We start from the raw sequence: 20,104 nt of genomic DNA on the forward strand, positions 1-20,104 counted from the left end.
ACGCATGGTTCGGAGGGTCCCACGCATGGTTCGGAGGGTCCCACACCCACGGAGCCTTGCTCACTGCTAGCACAGCAGTCTGAGATCAAACTACAAGGTGGCAGCGAGGCTGGGGGAGGGGCACCTGCCATTGCTGAGGCTTGAGTACCTAAACAAAGCAGCCGGGAAGCCCAAACCACAGCTCAAGGAGAACTGCCTGCCTCTGTAGACTCCACCAATGCGGGCAGGGCACAGCTGAACAAAAGGCAGCAGAAACTTCTGCAGACTTAAATGTCCATGTCTGACAGCTTTGAAGAGAGTAGTGGTTCTCCCAGCACGGAGTTTGAGATCTGAGAATGGACAGACTGCCTCCTCAAGTGGGTCCCTGACACCTGAGTAGCCTAACTGGGAGGCACCTCCCAGTAGGGGCCGACTGACACCTCATACAGCCAGGTGCCCCTCTGAGACGAAGCTTCCAGAGGAACAATCAGGCAGCAACATTTGCTGTTCTGCAATATTTACTGTTCTGCAGCCTCCACTGGTGATACCCAGGCAAACAGGGTCTGGAGTGGACCTCCAGCAAACTCCAACAGACCTGCAGCTGAGGGTCCTGACTGTTAGAAGGAAAACTAACAAATAGAAAGGACATCCACACCAAACCCCATCTGTACGTCACTATCATCAAAGACCAAAGATAGATAAAACCACAAAGATGGGAAGAAACCAGAGCAGAAAAGCTGAAAATTCTAAAAATCAGAGTGCCTCTTCTCCTCCAAAGGAACGCAGCTCCTCGCCAGCAACAGAACAAAGCTGGACAGAGAATGACTTTGACGAGTGGAGAGAAGAAGGCTTCAGAAGATCGGTAATAACAAACTTCTCCGAGCTAAAGGAGGATGTTCGAACCCATCGCGAAGAAGCTAAAAACCTTGAAGAAAGATTAGATGAATGGCTAACTAGAATAAACCGCATAGAGAAGCCCTTAAATGACCTTATGGAGCTGAAAACCATGGCACAAGAACTACGGGACACATGCACAAGCTTCAGTAGCCGATTCAATCAACTGAAAGAAAGGGTATCAGTGATTGAAGATCAAATGAATGAAATGAAGCAAGAAGAGAAGTTTAGAGAAGAAAGAATAAAAAGAAATGAACAAAGCCTCCAAGAAATATGGGACTATGTGAAAAGACCAAATCTATGTCTGATTGGTGTACCTGAAAGTGACGAGAAGAATGGAACCAAGTTGGAAAACACTCTGCAGGATATTATCCAGCAGAACTTCCCCAACCTAGTAAGGCAGGCCAACATTCAAATTCAGGAAATACAGAGAACACCACAAAGATACTCCTCAAGAAAAGCAACTCCAAGACACGTAATTGTCAGATTCAACAAAGTTGAAATGAAGGAAAAAATGTTAAGGGCACCAGAGAGAAAGGTTGGGTTACCCACAAAGGGAAGCCCATCAGACTAACAGCGGATCTCTCGGCAGAAACTCTACAAGCCAGAAGAGAGTGGGGGACAATAGTCAACATTCTTAAAGAAAATAATTTTCAACCCAGAATTTCATATCCAGACAAACTAAGCTTCATAAGTGAAGGAGAAATAAAATACAAAAACATGCCAAATTGTAAAGACCATCGAGGCTAGGAAGAAACTGCATCAACTAAAGGGCAAAATAACCAGCTAACATCATAATGACAGGATCAAATTCACACATAACAATATTAACCTTAAATGTAAATGGGCTAAATGCTCCAATTAAAAGACACAGACTGGCAAATTGGATAAACAGTCAAGACCCATCAGTGTGCTGTATTCAGGAAACCGATCTCATGTGCAGAGACACACATAGGCTCAAAATAAAGGGATGGAGGAAGATATAACAAGCAAACGGAAAACAAAAAAAAGCAGGGGTTGCAATCCTAGTCTCTGATAAAACACACTTTAAACTAACAAAGAGCAAAAGAGACAAAGAAGGCCATTACATAATGGTAAAGGGATCAATTCAACAAGAAAAGCTAACTATCCTAAATATATATGCACCCAATACAGGAGCACCCAGATTCATAAAGCAAGTCCTTACAGACCTACAAAGAGACTTAGACTCCCACACAATAATAATGGGAGACTTTCACACCCCACTGTCAACATTAGACAGATCAAGACAGAAAGTTAACAAGGATATCCAGGAATTGAACTCAGCTCTGCACCAAGCAGACCTAATAGACATCTACAGAACTCTCCACCCCAAATCAACAGAATATACATTCTTTTCAGCACCACATAGCACTTATTCCAAAATTGATCACATAGTTGGAAGTAAAGCACTCCTCAGCAAATGTAAAAGAACAGAAATTATAACAAACTGTCTCTCAGACCACAGTGCAACCAAACTAGAACTCAGGATTAAGAAACTCACTCAAAACCGCTCATCTACATGGAAACTGAACAACCTGCTCCTGAACGACTACTGGGTACATAACAAAAGGAAGGCAGAAATAAAGATGTTCTTTGAAACCAATAAGAACAAAGACATAACATACCAGAATCTCTGGGACACATTTAAAGCAGTGTGTAGAGGGAAATTTATAGCACTAAATGCCCATAAGAGAAAGCAGGAAAGATCTAAAATTGACAACCTAATGTCACAATTAAAAGAACTAGAGAAGCAAGAGCAAACACATTCAAAAGCTGGCAGAAGGCAAGAAATAACTAAAATCGGAGCAGAACTGAAGGAGATAGAGACGCAAAAAACCCTTCAAAAAAATCAATGAATCCAGGAGCTGGTTTTTTTGAAAAGATCAACAAAATTGATAGACCACTAGCAAGACTAATAAAGAAGAAAAGAGGGAAGAATCAAATAGACGCAATAAAAAATGATAAAGGGGATATCACTACTGATCCCACAGAAATACAAACTACCATCAGAGAATACTATAAACACCTCTATGCAAATAAACTAGAAAATCTAGAAGAAATGGATAAATTCCTGGAGAGATAGGAACACTTTTACACTGTTGGTGGGACTGTAAACTAGTTCAACCATTGTGGAAGACAGCATGGCAATTCCTCAGGGATCTAGAACTAGAAATACCATTTGACCCAGAAATCCCATTACTGGGTATATACCCACAGGATTGTAAAGCATGCTGCTATCAAGACACATGGACACGTATGTTTATTGTGGCACTATTCACAATAGCAAAGACTTGGAACCAACCTAAATGTCCATCGATGATAGACTGGATTAAGAAAATGTGGCACATATACAGCAGGGAATACTATGTAGCCATAAAAGAGGATGAGTTCATGTCCTCTGTAGGAACATGGATGAAGCTGGAAACCAACATTCTGAGCAAACCATCACAAGGACAGAAAACCAAACACCACATGCTCTCACTCATAGGTGGGAATTGAACAATGAAAACACTTGGACACAGGGTGGGGAACATCACACACTGGGGCCTGTTGTGGGGTCAGGGGACGGGGGAGGGATAGCATTAGGAGATATACCTAATGTAAATGACGAGTTAATGGGTGCAGCACACCAACATGGCACATGTATACATATGTAACAAACCTGCATGTTGTGCACATGTACCCTAGAACTTAAAGTATAATAAAAAATAATAATAAAAAAATTAAAATTTATTGCCAAAAGATATAAACAGTTCACGGAAAGGGAAATACCAATACCCCTTAAACATATGAAAATAAACACAACCTTAATTATTAAAGAAAGGCAAATAAAACCATAAGGACCACCATCCAAAACTTGCTGAACTGGGTATCAAAAAGAAAAACGACTGCTATTAGTCACACTAGAAAACACGTGTGTGTGTGTGTGTGTGTGAATTTACCCTCAAAAGACAGAAATAGGCCCTCTACCTCTGAGGTAAAGGGAAACGAGAAGTATAGACTTCTTTGTCATGATTACACCAACCCCTTCCTGAAAATTGGTAAAGAAAAAAACTGAAGTGCTTACCTTTAATTAGTAATAAATATAGTAAGAACTATATTTTACATAACCTAATTGATGACGTAAAGTCCTCTTTACAGAAGAACTCCAGTTATTAAATGTAGAAATGACCAAATTAGAAATATTACCATTTTGTAACCTCTTATAAAACAGGTGATTCAGGCAAAAATCAATACATGCTAAAATACACTCAAAACTCTGATCAATCTTAGCATGATAACTGGTATAAAACATACTTTTTCTACATATGGAATACCTTACCAAAAATGATTAACCTAAATTTTATCAAGCTTTTAAACCTCATTTCCAATTTACGGGAAATATATGGAATAAAAGAACAAGTTACAAGGTGTGAGAAGCAATCAGATAAATACAGAAGATGGAACATTCTACAGAAAAACTGACACAATTTGTTTTAAAAATGACATGAAGGGAAAAAATAGTGGCAAGGGTGGGAAGTGGACACCTATATTCTACATTAGAAGACATTTAAGGACAAGAACCATCAAGTGCAACGTATGCACCTTATTTGGCTCCTGATTGTAATAAACTATTAAAACAACTTTAATTTAAATTTAATTAAAATTTAAATATGGAAAAATTTAAATATGAACTGGGTAGCAGAAATTATTGTTAATTTTGTGAGGTGTGATAATGGTATTATGGTTATGTAAAAAAAAAGACTTTAAGATACTTAAAAAACAATAATGAACAAAATACAGAAACAACCCAGTGTCTATTAATTTCTGAATGAACAAAATGTACTATATCCATACAATGGAGTATCACTCAACAATATCCAAATGTCTATTAATTTCTGAATGAACAAACAAAATGCAGTATATCCATACAATGGAGTATCACTCAGCAATAAAAAGGAATGGAGGCTGGGTCCAGTGGCTCGTGCTTATAAATCCCAACAGTTTCAGAGGCAGAGGCAGGAGGATCACTTGAGGCCAGGTGTTCGTTCAAGACCAGCCTGGGCAACATGGCAAGACCTTATGTCTACAAAAGATTTTTTAAAAAGCAGCCAGGCATGGCGGTGCATGCCTGTGGTCCCAGCTACTCGGGAAGGTGAAGTGGAAGGATCACTTGAGCCCAGGAGGTCAAGGCTATAGTGAGCTACGATCACGCCACTGCAATCCAGCCTGGGCAACAGAGTGAGACCTTGTCTCAAAAAAAAAAGAAAAGAAGGAATGCAAGTACTGGTGCATGCTACAACATGTATGAATATTACATTCAGTGAAAGAAGCCAGTCATGGCTGGGCGCAGTGGCTCACACTTGTAATCCCAGCACTCTGGGGTGCTGAGGATTGCTTGAGCCCAGGAGTTCAAAACCAGCCTGGGTAACAGAGCAAGACCCCATCTCTAAAAAGGTAGAAGAAAAAAAAAAGAAAGAAGCCAGTCACAAAAGACCACCTATTGTTACAATTTCATTTACATGAAACGTCTAGAAGAGGCAAAGTTAGTAGTAGTTATTAAATTAGTGGCTGGACGCAGTGTCTCACGCCTGTAATCCCAGCACTTTGGGAGGCTGAGGAAGGTGAATCACTTGAGGTCAGGGGTTCGAGACCAGCCTGGCCAACATGGTGACATCTCATCTCCACAAAAAATACAAAAATTAGCCAGGCATGAAGGCATGCAACCGTTAAGCCCAGTTACTCGGGAGGCTGAGGCCGAAGAATTGCTTGAATCCAGGAGGCAGAGTTTGCAGTGAGCAGAGATCGCGCCACTGAACTCTAGCAGACTGAGACTCCCTCTCAAAAAAATAAATAAATAAATAAGTGGTTGCTAGTGCAATCTAGAGTTTGGGGGAGTGTCTGCTAATGGGCATGGGATAGGGCATGGGATGGTTCCTTTCTGGGATGATAATGTTCTAAAATTGGTGATTGTTACACAATTCTGTGAATAAAAACACTGAATAATACACTTTAAATGGGTGAATTACATGATATATGAAACATATCTCAAAAAGTGTATTATTTTTCTATTGCTACTACAAAGTTATCAAAATTTAGTGGTGTGAACAACATAAATTTATTATCTTACAGTTCTATAGGTCAGAAGTCTGACACTCAATGAGCTAAGATCAGGATGTCAATAAGGCTGCATCCCTTTCCAAAGGCTCTAGAGGGAAATCTGCATCCTTGCCGCTGCCAGCTTCTAGAAGCTGCTCATATTTCTTGCTCATGACCTCCCTACCATCTTCAAAGCCAGCAAGGGCAGGCTGAGTCCTCCTCACATCACATCTGACTTTCTCTTCTACCTCCCTCTTCCACTTTCAAGAAGCCTTGTGATTACTTTGGGCCTGCCCAGATAATCCAAGATAATCTCCGTGTTTTAAGGTCAGCTGATTAGTAACCTTAATGCCTTTTGCTACTTTAATTCCCCTTTGCCATGTAATGTAACATATTCAGATTCTGCAGACATGGACATCTTTGGGGGGCTACTATTCTGCCTATCATAATAAAGCTCTTAAAAAGTAAATAAAAAATTTTTAAATCTAGTTATTGAGTGTATGGGAATTCAATATTCTATTCATTCTTCATTATTATTGTCTGTCAGTTTTTGTAATAGAATTAAATATGAGATATTATTTTTCACCTCTGAAACTGGCAGAGGTCAAAGGTCTAAAATGCATCAAACTGACAAAGATATGGGGAAACACACCTCTCATGCATTGCTGGTAGGTATGCAAATTGCTACAACTTCCATGGTGCACAATTTGGCATAGCTACCAAATTGCAAATGCACATACACTTTGACCCAGCAATTCTACTTCAAGGAATTTATACTAAAGATATATTGTGTGTATGAGAAATGATGTATGCGGCAGTAACTGTTACAACAAAGACTGGAAACAATCTAAATGTTCATCAACAGAAAAACCAATTAAATATATTCTACAGATACTTCACAGCCATTAAAAAGAATAAGGAAGTTGCAAATGTGCTACATATACAAGATATATTTTACTTAACTGTGGAAAAAAAGGCAAGGGACAGAACAGTATGTGTAGTATGCTACCATTTGTATTTAAACAATTTTGTGAAACTATATGGGATATATGCTTAAGTAACCTATATTATCTCTAGAACAATTCAAAATAAACTGCTACCAGTGATAACCTCTAGAGAAGGGAGGTGGCTACTGAGTTGGGTAAAAAGAAAAGCTTATTTTCTACTTTCAAATCTTTTGGATTTTCTACTGATCTATGACAGATAGACTAGATAGATAGACAGAACATTTCTAAATTTTTTTTTAATCAGCATACCACACAAGTTGATATGGCCCTCTATTCAAATTTTCAATCTCCAGGTAATCTCTTACCTGCTAGTTGGTGCAGGGAAAGAAAATGAGAGAAGCTGATTCCAGAACGGGTCATTCTCAGAGATAGATTCCGTGCCTGATAACTTTTTCAAGTACTCATTTTTAGGAAGATCGCCGATTCTGCTGCTATTCGATCCCATCTTCTAGCTTAAGCAGATAATTTGTCCTTAAACCTGCATTTCCAAAAGACAACCTATAAAAAATAAAAATAAAAACTTTAAACTTGTTCAAAAGTCATCATGCTTTGTCTACCTATAAAAAAACTATAAACTTACTAAAGAAAATCACACATTTCTGTATTTATAAATATATTAGACATCAGATACAAAGTTACAAGAAATATGGGGCTAGGCCAGGCATGGTGACTCATGCCTGTAATCCCAACACTTTGGGAGGCTGAGGCGGGCAGATCATGAGGTCAAGAGATTGAGACCATCCTGGCCAACACGGTGAAACCCCGTCTCTACTAAAAATACAAAACTTAGCTGGGCGTGGTGGCATGCACCCGTAGTCCCAGCTACTCAAGAGGCTGAGGCAAGAGAATCACATGAACCCAGGAGGCAGAAGTTGCAGTGGGCCAAGATCGCGCCACTGCACTCCAGCCTGGCGACAGAGCAAGACTCCATCTCAAAAAAAAAAAAAGAAAAGAAATATGGAGCTAACACCTGTCTTAGCCAATACAAACACAAAAATCCAAATCTATATTGTACTTGTACCATGTATCTTAGGATGGGCATAGCTCTACCCAAGAAAATGTCTCAAAGCAAAATCATAATAATGGTAACTTATAATTAGTCTGAAAATGAAGCTGTTTTACAACCAAAACAATGGTGACAAAGAAATACAGAAATCTGGATGGCTTGAATGTACAAGGAAGGGAACATAGCTCAAGTAATTACCATGTGCTACTTCTACTTATGGGGGTCATAGGGACAAACCTGAATTACCAACTTCAAGTGAAAGAGATCCCAATTACAAAGGAATCACATTTAATGTTTCTGTCATTCTGCTGTAGGGCACATATGTAGTTTTAGTTGATATGCCTCTTCCCCTAAACCATGCACATTTTTACGACAGGAATTATCTCATTCATCTGTCTATGCCCACTGTCTAGACTAGCATGTAAAAAATTCCCTAAACAGTATGTTGAAGGAACAAGGGAGTGAATAAATAATTAGTATCCACGAGGCTCTTCAAAAGTCAGTATTGGTTGTTCTCAGTCACTAAGGGAAGAAAACTAGTTACAAATATGAATCACTGTCTCCCTTAAATCACACTTAACATAGATTTAGATCATGTTTTATCTTGATTTGTTCAGAAAAGTTCTCCCATTGAATACTAAAATGGTGATAAGATAAATAATACATTATACTATTTTAAAATTACCATCACAATGAAAGGAAACTACATGGGCTCAGGGACCATAGGCGGCTCAGGTCAGGTGAGAATGTGTATTAGTGACTCACTTTCTTCCTCATGTCCCTTCTCATTCCACAAAGGCACTGAAGCCACTGTCAGAATTTGGGAGCTGGATTGAGCTGCTTATTCTGAGAGCAAGATGCTTCCCCGATGATGCACATGGACAGCTGGGTCTTCTGAATCTGAGATAGAAATACTGATCTGGCTCCTCATCGCCTGCCCCTGAAGCTGAGGCTAGCCACTACTTTCATCTTTCCTGCAAGGGGACAGGGGCCCCAATAACTCAATTCAACTTCAACTGAATCATAATTCAGCTTCAATTAAGCCTCTATATTAAGACAGCTAATCATAAGGTTTAATTTCTTAAAGTAGGGCTTGTTAAGCCCAATTAGAAAATGCTATAAAAGAAATATCCTGAAGGCCAGGCGCGGTGGCTCACGCCTGTAATCCCAGCACTTTGGGAGGCCAAGGCGGGCAGATCACCTGAGGCGATCTACTCAAAATACAAAATTAGTCTGGCATGGTGGTGCATGCCTGTAATCCCAGCTACTAGGGAGGCTGAGACAGTAGAATCACTTGAATCCAGGAGGCGGAGGTTGCAGTGAGCCAAGATCACACCATTGCACTCCAGCCTGGGCGACAAGAGCAAGACTGTCTCAAAAAAAAAAAAAAAAAGAAAGAAAGAAAGAAATTCTCTGAAATATATAAATTCCTAACTTACAATAGTATTTTAAGCTATCAAAATTATATGGGGACATAATACACTAGTGAAAATGAATGAAACAGAGCTAAATGGATACATCTCAAAAATATAAAATGTTTAAAAAAAAGCAAGCTACCTAATAGATATGCTATGCTTTCATTTATAAGATTTTAAAACTGGCAAAAAATATTATGGATTTATTCATAGCTAGTAGCAGCATTAAAACTTTTTTTTTTTTTTTTTTTTTTTTTTTAAGAAACAGGGCCTCACTCTGTTGCTGAGTACAATGCTGGAGTACAGTGGCGTGATTATAGCTCATTGTAACCTCAAACTCCTGGGCTCAAGGGATCCTCATTGCCTCAGCCTCCTAAGTAGCTGGAACTACAGGTACATGCCACCAAAGCCCAGCTAATATTCTGTTATTTGGTAGAGATGGGGTCTCACTGTGTTGCCCAGGCTGGTCTCGAACTCTTTCTGCCTTGGCTTCAACCACAGTGCTGACATTACAAGCATGAGCTACTGAGCCTGGCCAAGAGGAAATAATTTAACTAGAAATCTATAGCTTTTCAAGCTACCAATTAAGTTTGAAAGTAGAATAAAAACATTTTCTGATTTGCCAAGATTCAAAAGACCTCCCAGGAACCTACAAGGAAGCTACAAGATGTACTCCTTCCACATGAGGGAACAAGCCAAGAAAAAGGAAGAAATTCAAGAAACAGGGGATCCAACACAGGGCAGTGGTATAGAGAATCACAGCCATGCAGCAGGCTGGGACAAGAGTCAAAACAGCTCCCGGATCAATCAGGAGAAGAAAGCATAGAACTGACGGTTCACTTGATGCATCTAACCTTATTCTGTGGAATGTTACAATACTGTAGGAGAATTTGGAAGCAATGAATAATAGTTATATGGAGAATAAAGTAAATAATTTCGTATAGACTACAAACTTTGGGAAAAACAAGTTATTCAAGAAAGGTCATGTAATCATAGTATACGACTAAATTCAACAGTAATCAACATTTATATAATCACTATGATATAAATACTAAATATTTAACCAAAAATTGTGAGTTAACTCTACTGAGAAGATTCCAGAAGCAGCAGCAGGACTGGTGGTCTACGAGTGCTAAACCTTCATCTTCCATAATAGGTAGTGCTCAATAGAAAATATGTAAAGTTAGTAAATCAAAAAACAGTAAAAATTTATTAGTTATAAATAAGGAAGTAGGGCCAGGTGTGGTATTATCCCAACATTTTGGGAGGCCGAGGCAGGTGGATCACTTAAGGCCAGAAGTTCGAGACTAACCTGGTCAACATAGTGAAAACCCGTCTCTACTAAAAATACAAAAATTAGCTGGGCATGTTGGAGCATGCCCATAATCCCAGCTCCTCAGGAGGCTAAGGCACGAGAATCACCTGAACCTGGGAAGCGGAGATTGCAGTGAGCCGAGATTGTGCCACTGCAATCCAGCCTGGGTGACAGAGTGAAACTCTGTCTCAAATTAAATAAATAAGGAGGTAAATAGCAAAAAGCAACAGCTTATAGATTTTTAAATGGTGGCCAGGCGCGGTCGCTCACACCTGCAATTCCAGCACTCTGAGAGGCCAAGGCGGATGGGTCACCTGAGGACAGGAGTTTGAGACCAGCCTGACCAATATGATGAAACCCTGTCTCTATTAAAAATACAAAAATTAGGCTGGGCGCGGTGGCTCACGCCTATAATCCCAACACTTTGGGAGGCCAAGACGGGCAGACCATGAGGTCAGGAGATCGAGACCATCCTGGCCAACATGGTGAAACCCCGTCTCTACTAAAATACAAAAAAAAATTAGCCAGGTGTGGTGGCACGCGCCTGTAGTCCCAGCTACTAGGGAGACTGAGGCAGGGGAATCACTTGAACCTGGGAGGTGGAGGTTGCAGTGAGCTGAGATCTTGCCACTACACTCCAGCCTGGGCAACAGAGCAAGACTCCATCTGAAAAAAAAAAAAAATACAAAAATTAGCTGGGCATGGTGGCAGGTACCTGTAATCCCAGCTACTTGGAAGGCTGAGACAGGAGAATCACTTGAACCCGGGAGGCGGAGGTTGCAGTGAGCCAAGACTGCACCATTGCATTCCAGCCTGGGCAATAAGAGCTAAACTCCATCTCAAAAAAAGAAAAAGAAAAAGAAAAAGAAAGTGGCCACCCCTGTGGAAAAGGACTCTGGAGTGGGGAGGGTGGTAGAGCAGTTTTTTATATTAAGTTTGTCATATTAGTTGACTTTTCAAAATCACGTCCATATACTACTTTGATTAAAAATAAAATATTTTCTGGCCAGGCACAGTGGATCACGCCTGTAATCACAGCAACTCGGGAGGCTGAGGCAGGAGGATCACTTGAGGACAGGGGTTAGATACCAGCCTGGGCAATATAGCAATACCCTGTCTCTAAAAAAAATTTTTTAATTAGCCAGGTGTGGTGGTGCATGGAGATTTCAACAACAACAACAAAAAAAGCACAACCCATAAAAGAAAAAAATTTATAAACTGAGCTTCATCAAATTAAAAACTTTTGGGCCAGGTGTGGTAGCTCATGCCTATAATCCCAGCACTTTAGGAAGCCAAGGCAGGCGGATCACTTGAGGTCAGGAGTTCAAGACCAGTCTGGCCAACGTGGTAAAACCTCATCTCTACTAAAAATACAAAAATTAGCACAGCATGGTGGTATGCGCCTATAATCCCAGCTTCTAGGGAGACTAAGGCACGAGAATCACTTGAACCCAGGAGGAGGAGGTTTCAGTGAGCCAAGATCATGCCACTGCACTTCAGTCTGGGGAACAGAGCATGACTCCATCTCAAAAAAAAAAAAAAAAAGAAGTGAAATGAAGGACAGCAATGTATATGTGAACTGAAAATGCAACAGACAGGCAGAAAGAATTAGGAATACTTTGTTATTATAAGGTATTGCGCAATCTGTGAAGTGGTGATGTTGTTATTGTATTATTTAAAAGCAATCTTGGATTGCTTGTAAATGTAGATTACAAACTCTAGGGTAAACACTAAAACAGTAAAAAAAAAAAAAAGTATAATTGATATGCTAAGAAAAGAGAAATCTAATCTCATAAAATGCTCAATTAAAACCACAAGGCCGGGCACAGCGGCTCATGCCTGTAATCCCACCACTTTGGGAGGCTGAGGCGGGTGGATCACCTGAGGTCAGGAGTTAGAGACCAGCCTGGCCAACATAGTGAAACCCCATCTCTACTAAAAATACAAAAAATTAGCCAGGTGAAGTGTCAGGCGTCTGTAATCCCAGCTACTCAGGAGATTGACGCAGGAAAATCGCTTGAACCCTGGAGGTGGAGGTTGCAGTGAACCGAGATCGTGCCATTGCACTCCAGCCTGGGCAACAAGAACAACACTCCATCTCAAAAAAAACAAAAACAAACAAACAAAAAAGAATCTACATGTCCCAGAGAGGTGCCAACAAATCAGACTAATAGGTACTTTCTTTCACAACCACTAGGATTGTTTTTACATATTGTTACTTCGTCGTCCATATTAAACATGATGAGATATTAGGATCTCATATTCTAGTTACTCGGTGTCCTATTATAGAATGTTCTTTCACTTAGACTAGTTTTCCAAAATAAATTTATTTACTTATTTTAGAGATAGGGTCTCACTCTGTCACCCACACTAGAATGCAGTGGCATGAACATAATTCACTGTAGCTTCAAACTCCTGAATTCAAGCAATCCTTCCGCCTTAGCCTTCTGAGTAGGTGGGATTACAGATACATGCCATCACACCCTGCTAACTTTTTAAAATTTTTTGTAGAGATGGGCGTCTTGCTATGTTGCTGAGGCTAATCTCAATCTCCTGGCCTCAAAAGACCCTCTTGCCTAGGCTTCCCAAAGCACTGGAATTAGAGGTATGAGCCACCTCTCCCAGCTACCCAATAAATTATTTCTTTCAGATTTTATTCAAAATTGAACTTTTTCAATAAAAGCAAAATAAGTAATGTTCTTGGGTCCTCTGGGATTCTGCATTAATTTCATTAACTCTGAGGAGTATACAACAGATTTTGTCTTCCACCACCTCCTTAAGGATATTGCTAGTTCCTTTTTAGCCAAAGCTTTCAAATTATTTTTATTTGTCCAATAATCCCTGTGACCCTGAATATGCCTCAATAAACCATATGTTTAAACAAACGAGTAAAAAAGACCTTGACTACTTGTTTACAGTGTGCTATTTATCAGGGGACTCATGCTAATTAGCAGTTAGGATTGTAGGTCTAATATTAGTGTACTGAATAAGCACCTCTAACTGTATGGATGAAAGTGGGTTAGTTCCAAGAGTGTTGGTTTGCTGACAGCAATTTAAATATGGGTCCTCCTGGCTCTACCATGTACTCAATTTTCCTTCTCTGTGCTTCATTAAAATTAACAGGATAAAAATGACACCAGATCAAAAGAAATGAGAATCATAACAATTTGTTCTCAGTTAAATAGACCAGTATCTTACTTTTTTTGTGTGGTAACTTAAAAGCAAGCAATTTTACTCTAGGAGTTTAAGTACATGAATGCTGAATTTTCAAAAGAACAAAATTTGATTTTGGAATCAACCTCCTCCTCCCACCAGGTGAAGCAACAATGAGAAACAATACTATCAAAGAGTCTACTAACAAAATTTGTCAGATGTTTCTGTTTATTTTATGTTCTTTTTGTATCAGTAATATTCATGGTACAAAATACAAAAGCTTCAAAGGATAGACAGTGAAAATCTCCTTCCCATCCCATCTTCTAACCACCTTCTCAACTCAGAGAAAACATTCACAGTTTCTTGGGCATCATTCCACAGACATTCTGTGTATATACAAACATATGTTCAACCTCTTTTTAAACAAACCATAGCATATGACATATTCCTCTCTACTCTGCTATTCCCACTCATCAATATATAGGAAGTCATTATATATCCATATACGAAGCACTTCATTCCTTTTTACAATTGTGTAACATTCCATTTTATAATTTCTCAAATACCATATTGATGGACTTTAGGTAGTCTACATCTTTTGCTATTACAAATCATTCTCCAAGTAATAAAAAATAAATGTCATTCTCCAATAAGATATATACATTACTTATATCTTATACTATCACTTACATAAGCATATAAAATATTTCACACATGTATGAGTAGACAGATATGATAAATCCAGAGAAATTGAATTGCTGGGTCAAAGGGTATATGCATCTGTAATTTTGATAGATACTGCCTGGCTGCCTTCTACAGAGGTTGTACCAACTTGGATTCTCACCAGCAACGCCTATTTCTCTACTCCACAGCCACCATTGTTTAATCAAACTTTCTGACCCTTGCCAACTTGGATTTTTTTTAAAAAGCAGTTTTTCAATACAATTTTATTTTGCATCTCTCTTGCCGTGAATAAGACCATTACCTGTTCATATCCTATGACTGTTTTCTATTGGTTTATAGGAAATAAACTTTATTTTCAAAGCGGCTAGGATAGACCACAAAATTAAGTCTTAAATCAAACACCTGTACACCTGTAATCCCAGCACTTTGGGAGACAGAGCAGGAGGATTGCTTGAGCCCAGGAGTACGAGGCCAGCCTGGGCAAGACCCCATCTATACAAAAAATTTAAAAACTAGCTGGGCGTGGTGGCACAAGCCTGTGGTCCCAGCTACTCAGAAGGATCGCTTGAGCCCAGGAGTTCGACGCTGCAGTGAGCCACGTCTACACCACTGCACTGTGCAACAGAGCAAGACTTTGTATCAAAAATAAAATTAATAAATCAAAATAACTGCTCAGTCCAAGAACACTATGAAATCTTTCTAAAACAGTATGAATAAAGCCTACAAGCATATCAGGAGAGACACTGAACAGAACGTTAACAAAAAAAATCGAGACAGCCAATTGAGTAAAGAGTACAGTGCCTCCTTCCCCGTTTTTTCTCACCAAACCCTAGAAATAATATAAATCATATTTTTTTAAATAGCCAGTGATTACACAGCCATGCTAAAAAAATAGCAGGGGGCCAGAAGCTGTGAAGAATCCCCATAAAGTAGAAAACAGCTGGAGATGGGCTAAAAAGGGAAATAGCATCCCAGAGCAGGCTCAAGGGCCTTCAAGGGCACCATCCCAAAGAGTGTGAACAGGAACTCCGGCACAAAAGCAGAAAGGCCAGAAAAAGGCCCACAAGCAACTAACAGAAGCTTGGCTAGTGCACCTGAGCAGACACCCCTGCCTAAGCCCTCACTCCCACAGGAAGCAACAACAGGGTGCTACCTGCTAGGAACAGAGTGAAGGCAACACCCTGGGCACCTGGAGTATACAGGAGGAATAAGTTCAGACATAGTAAGACCAGTAGCCACTGAGGCACTCTTGCCAGAAAGATCCACCTGCTCCCCCACAAAAAGCAAAGTAGAAAACTGAGCCCCAACGGCATCTCTTCTGCAATGATTCCTGCCAAGGATTCCAAACACACACACACAATCGCCGGCTCCCAATTTATTTGGAACTCTCAAGACCCTTATCAATGAAAACTAGAGTAAAGCAGAAAACACTACTGGATAATCTCCAAAGAGTCCTACTGCCTTTGCCCTCACTGGGCATCATTAGACTCCCTTGGCTTCCAGCTCTTCTTTCTCTAAATCTGTCAGTAACTGATCCCATCTCCTGGCTTTTCTAGTGGCTTCCATGATACTACTTTCAATTTCTCCTTCTAGACCCAAGCTCTGGCCAGGAAGCCAGTTCTGTTGATATCTCTAAGATATTTAAGACTTTTTTTAACTCAAGGGTAATATATATAATATAATCAGTAAGTTTGTTGGTAACAATGATCCTTATGTAACTCTATGCTAGAAATGAGAAGTAGGCTATTGCTGATGCTTTTAGTAGTAAACCTTTCAAAGGACCTATCTTCAATGCAATGTAGTCAAGAATTCAATCTTAACATGTGCAAAACTGATTCTATCATTCCTCCCTGTTACCCCTTAAAACTCTCCACTACTCCCCTAAAGCTGCAATTACGTAAAAGCTGCCTTGAAATGTTATTTTGCTGTAGTACATATAACATATCTCCCCAGGTAGATTATTCCTGAGAGGCATGAATCAGGCCTTACACTTCTTCCTTATCCCTAATCAAACTCCAGCATACTGCTAAAGAGAAATTGCTCAAAAAATACTTGCTGAAATAGCCAAGGTCTCACAGCTAATAAATATATGAAAAGATCTTCAGACTAAATTCTGAGTACAATATGCTAATTAAAACAATAATATATCATTTTTACCCATCAAACTAGTAAACATTAAAAAATACTTGGTAACAGGCCAGGAACTGTGGCTCATGCCTGTAATTCCAGCACTTTGGGAGGCTAAGGTACAAGGATTTCCAGAAGCTGAGTTCAAGACCAGCCTTGACAACAAAGCAAAACTTTGTCTCTACAAAAAATTTACAAATTAGCCAGGCAACACAGCTAATAAGCCTGTAGTCCCAGCTACTCAGAAGGCTGAGGCAGGAGGATCACCTGAAATCCAGGATTTTGAAGTTGCAGTGAGCTATTATACAATCATGTCACTGTACTTCAGCCTGGGCAACAGAGGGAGACTCTGTCACCAATAAATAAATAAATAAATAAATAAATAAATAAATAAATAAATAAATAAAACATGATATGCTCAATATTTTATATTTGTGAAATATTTGATAAATACATAAAGTCAATCTCCTCTTTTATGTGTACTGACTATCTCTTGATTTGATGTGCCTTAAATGGAAAGTAAACATTAGTGGATCTGAAAATCCATGATAACCAAATTCTGTTCTAACACCCTCAAAATGTGTAAATCATGCCCTAATGCCCTTTGTCCCTTCTCAGGCTGATAATCCACAAATTCTACACTCTATTCCAGAATCGCTTTCCTCCTAAATATACATATACTATTATATATGATATATAATATAGTATATGATATATAATATAGCATATTATATATGCTATATAATATATATTTAGGAGTAAAGTGACTATATATTAAATATATAATATATTTATATAAATATATTATATAAATATATAATATATTTATATAAATATATTATATAAACATATAATATATTTATATAATGTATTTATATAAATATATAATATATTTATATAATATATTTTATAAATATATTATATATTCATATATAATATATATTATATATTCATATATAATATATAGTATATATTCATATACTATATATTATATATTAGATATTTATATATTATATTAAATATATTATATATTTAATATAATATATAATATATAATTATATTATATATTATATATAATATATAATATATAATATAATTATATATTATATAATATATATAATATATTATATAATTAATATATATTATATATTTATTATATAATATATAATATATAGAATATAATATAATATAATATATATTATATAATATATTATATAATATATTATATAATATATTATATATTATATAATATATAATATATTATATTATATTATATAATATATTATATAATTATATATTATATAATATATATAATTATATAATATAATATATATTATATAATATATATATTATATATTATATAATATATAATATATATATAATTATATATAATATATATAATTATATATATTATATATATTTATATATAATAATATATGTAATATATATTATATATAATATATATTATATATAATATATATTATATATATGGATTGTGTGTACAAACACACATATATGCCCCACTTGTACCTCAGAGACTTTAAGGAGAAAGCTGAAACAGGAGATCAGAGAAATAATGGGCAATAATTACCAGCCAAAGGACAGAGTAAATGCCACAGGTGCCATGAGTACACAAGTAATAGAACATTCTCTGAAAGGCAACTAGGTTCCAAGTGCTATATTAAGTAGAGTTGGGTATTCCCCACCCAATGAAACGAAAGCAATGGAAAGAAAGATATAAACCCACAAAGATCAGATCAAGGGAAGTGTGGAAGATGGGAAGGTGACAGAGGAGTGTACCTGAACCAGCCGACCTGAGGAAGCCCCAAAAGGAGTTCCTGCCAAGGGGGACACCAACAAGAAGGAAGGCAATTCACCCCATGGAGCCGTGGGAAGGCTAAAGAGCGAGAGACAGGGCATTGGGGAAGACGGGGCAAGGTGCAGGACTAAAGTCTGGGGGTCTCTCTCCCCAGGAAGAGACTATTATGCGTGCTCCCCAGAGAAATAGGACTAGAGAGACCAACGCCAAGGTTGGGGAGGGTAATAAGGTGGAAAATGAAGAAAACAAGAGAATGAAGATAAAGTCAACTTGCTACAGCTCCACAGTGAGTTTCCCTGCCTCCAAGGCAGGAGACTGAAGGATTCCTCTCAAGAGAAACTGAATAGGAACCTAGGGAAAAGATATAGAAATTTAGGAACTGCCAGGCCAATTTAAAAAATAGATCGTCACCTCACAGCAATGCCCACCACTCAACAAAATCTACTTACACAAAGAGCTTCCAATCAGTTTTTGGGTAGTCTCAACTTTAAATAAGAATGGACAGTCAAAAATGATTATACTTGTGAGTAAAGCCTCCAGCATGAAATATAGAAACCAAAACAGCCCGGGCATGGTGACTGACTCCTAGAATCCCAGCGCTTTGGGAAGCCAAGGCAAGAGAATCACTTGAGCCCAGGACTTGGAGATCAACTTGGGCAACACAGAGACATTTTTAATGCCTCTACAAAAAAATAAACAAATTAGCCAGACATGGTAGTGCACGCCTATAGTTCCTGCTACTTGGGAGGCTGAGGTGAGAGGATTGCCTGAGCCTGAGAGGTCAAGGCTGCAGTGAGCTGTGATCGTGCCACCACACTCCAGCCTGGGCAACAGAGGGAGATCCTGTCTCAAAAATAAAAAAAAGAAACTGAAACAAACTAAAGAAAGGAATCATAGAAAACAGATGATTCTAAGAAAAAATTAAAAACTAAAATATCTTTAGATAGATAATAATGAAAACAGTAACAATAATAATACCAAACATTTATTTAGCACCTACTATGTCCCCAGTCACCATCTTAACTGTTTCACACATACTAACTGATTTTACACTCACCACAAACTATGGCGTGGTACTTTTTTTCTCATTGCCTAAATCATAAATTGACAAATTACAGCCCAAGGGCTAAATCCTATGTGCTGCCTGAAGAATGATTTTTACTTTTTTTTTTTTTTTTTTTCAGACAGGGTCTTGCTCTGTCACCCAGGGTGGAGTGCAGTGGAGTAATCTCAGCTCACTGCAACCTTTGCCTCCCGGGTTCAAGCGATCCTCTCATCTCAGCCTCCCTAGTAGCTGGGACTACAGGCATGCACCACCATGCCTGGCTAATTTTTGTATTTTCAGGTTTCACCATGTTGGGCAGGCTGGTCTCAAACTCCTGACCTCAGGTGATCTGCCCACATTAGCCTCCCAAAATGCTGGGATTATAGACATAAGCCACTGCGCCCAACCTGATTTTTACATTTTTAAATCGCTGAAAAAAATCAAAAGAATATTTTGTGACATGTGTAAATTATATGAAAAGAAAATTTCAGTGTCAATAAAGTCTTATTAGAATACAGCCATGCTCATTTGTTTACATATGGTCTATAGCTGTTTTCCTG

General features: G+C 38.3%; 1 protein-coding gene across 41 annotated transcripts in view; it reads right to left on the reverse strand.

Annotated features, from left to right (window-relative positions):
- DYM (dymeclin) overlaps nucleotides 1-20,104 on the reverse strand; it is a 411,306-nt gene that overhangs the window by 372,918 nt on the left and 18,284 nt on the right. For 31 of the 41 annotated variants that reach the window (XM_034943670.3, XM_055102685.2, XM_034943660.3 and 28 more), the window contains exon 2: nucleotides 7,286-7,478. In XM_034943670.3, coding sequence (XP_034799561.1) covers nucleotides 7,286-7,425 — 140 coding nt within the window. In that variant the 5' untranslated portion in view covers nucleotides 7,426-7,478. Of the gene's footprint in view, nucleotides 1-7,285; nucleotides 7,479-11,308; nucleotides 11,383-20,104 lie in introns of all 41 variants that reach the window. The other 10 variants (XM_055102674.2, XM_055102670.2, XM_055102678.2 and 7 more) reach the window with 1 other exon arrangement.

This window comes from Pan paniscus, chromosome 17 (assembly GCF_029289425.2).
Source record: "Pan paniscus chromosome 17, NHGRI_mPanPan1-v2.0_pri, whole genome shotgun sequence".
Taxonomy (NCBI): Eukaryota; Metazoa; Chordata; class Mammalia; order Primates; family Hominidae; genus Pan; species Pan paniscus.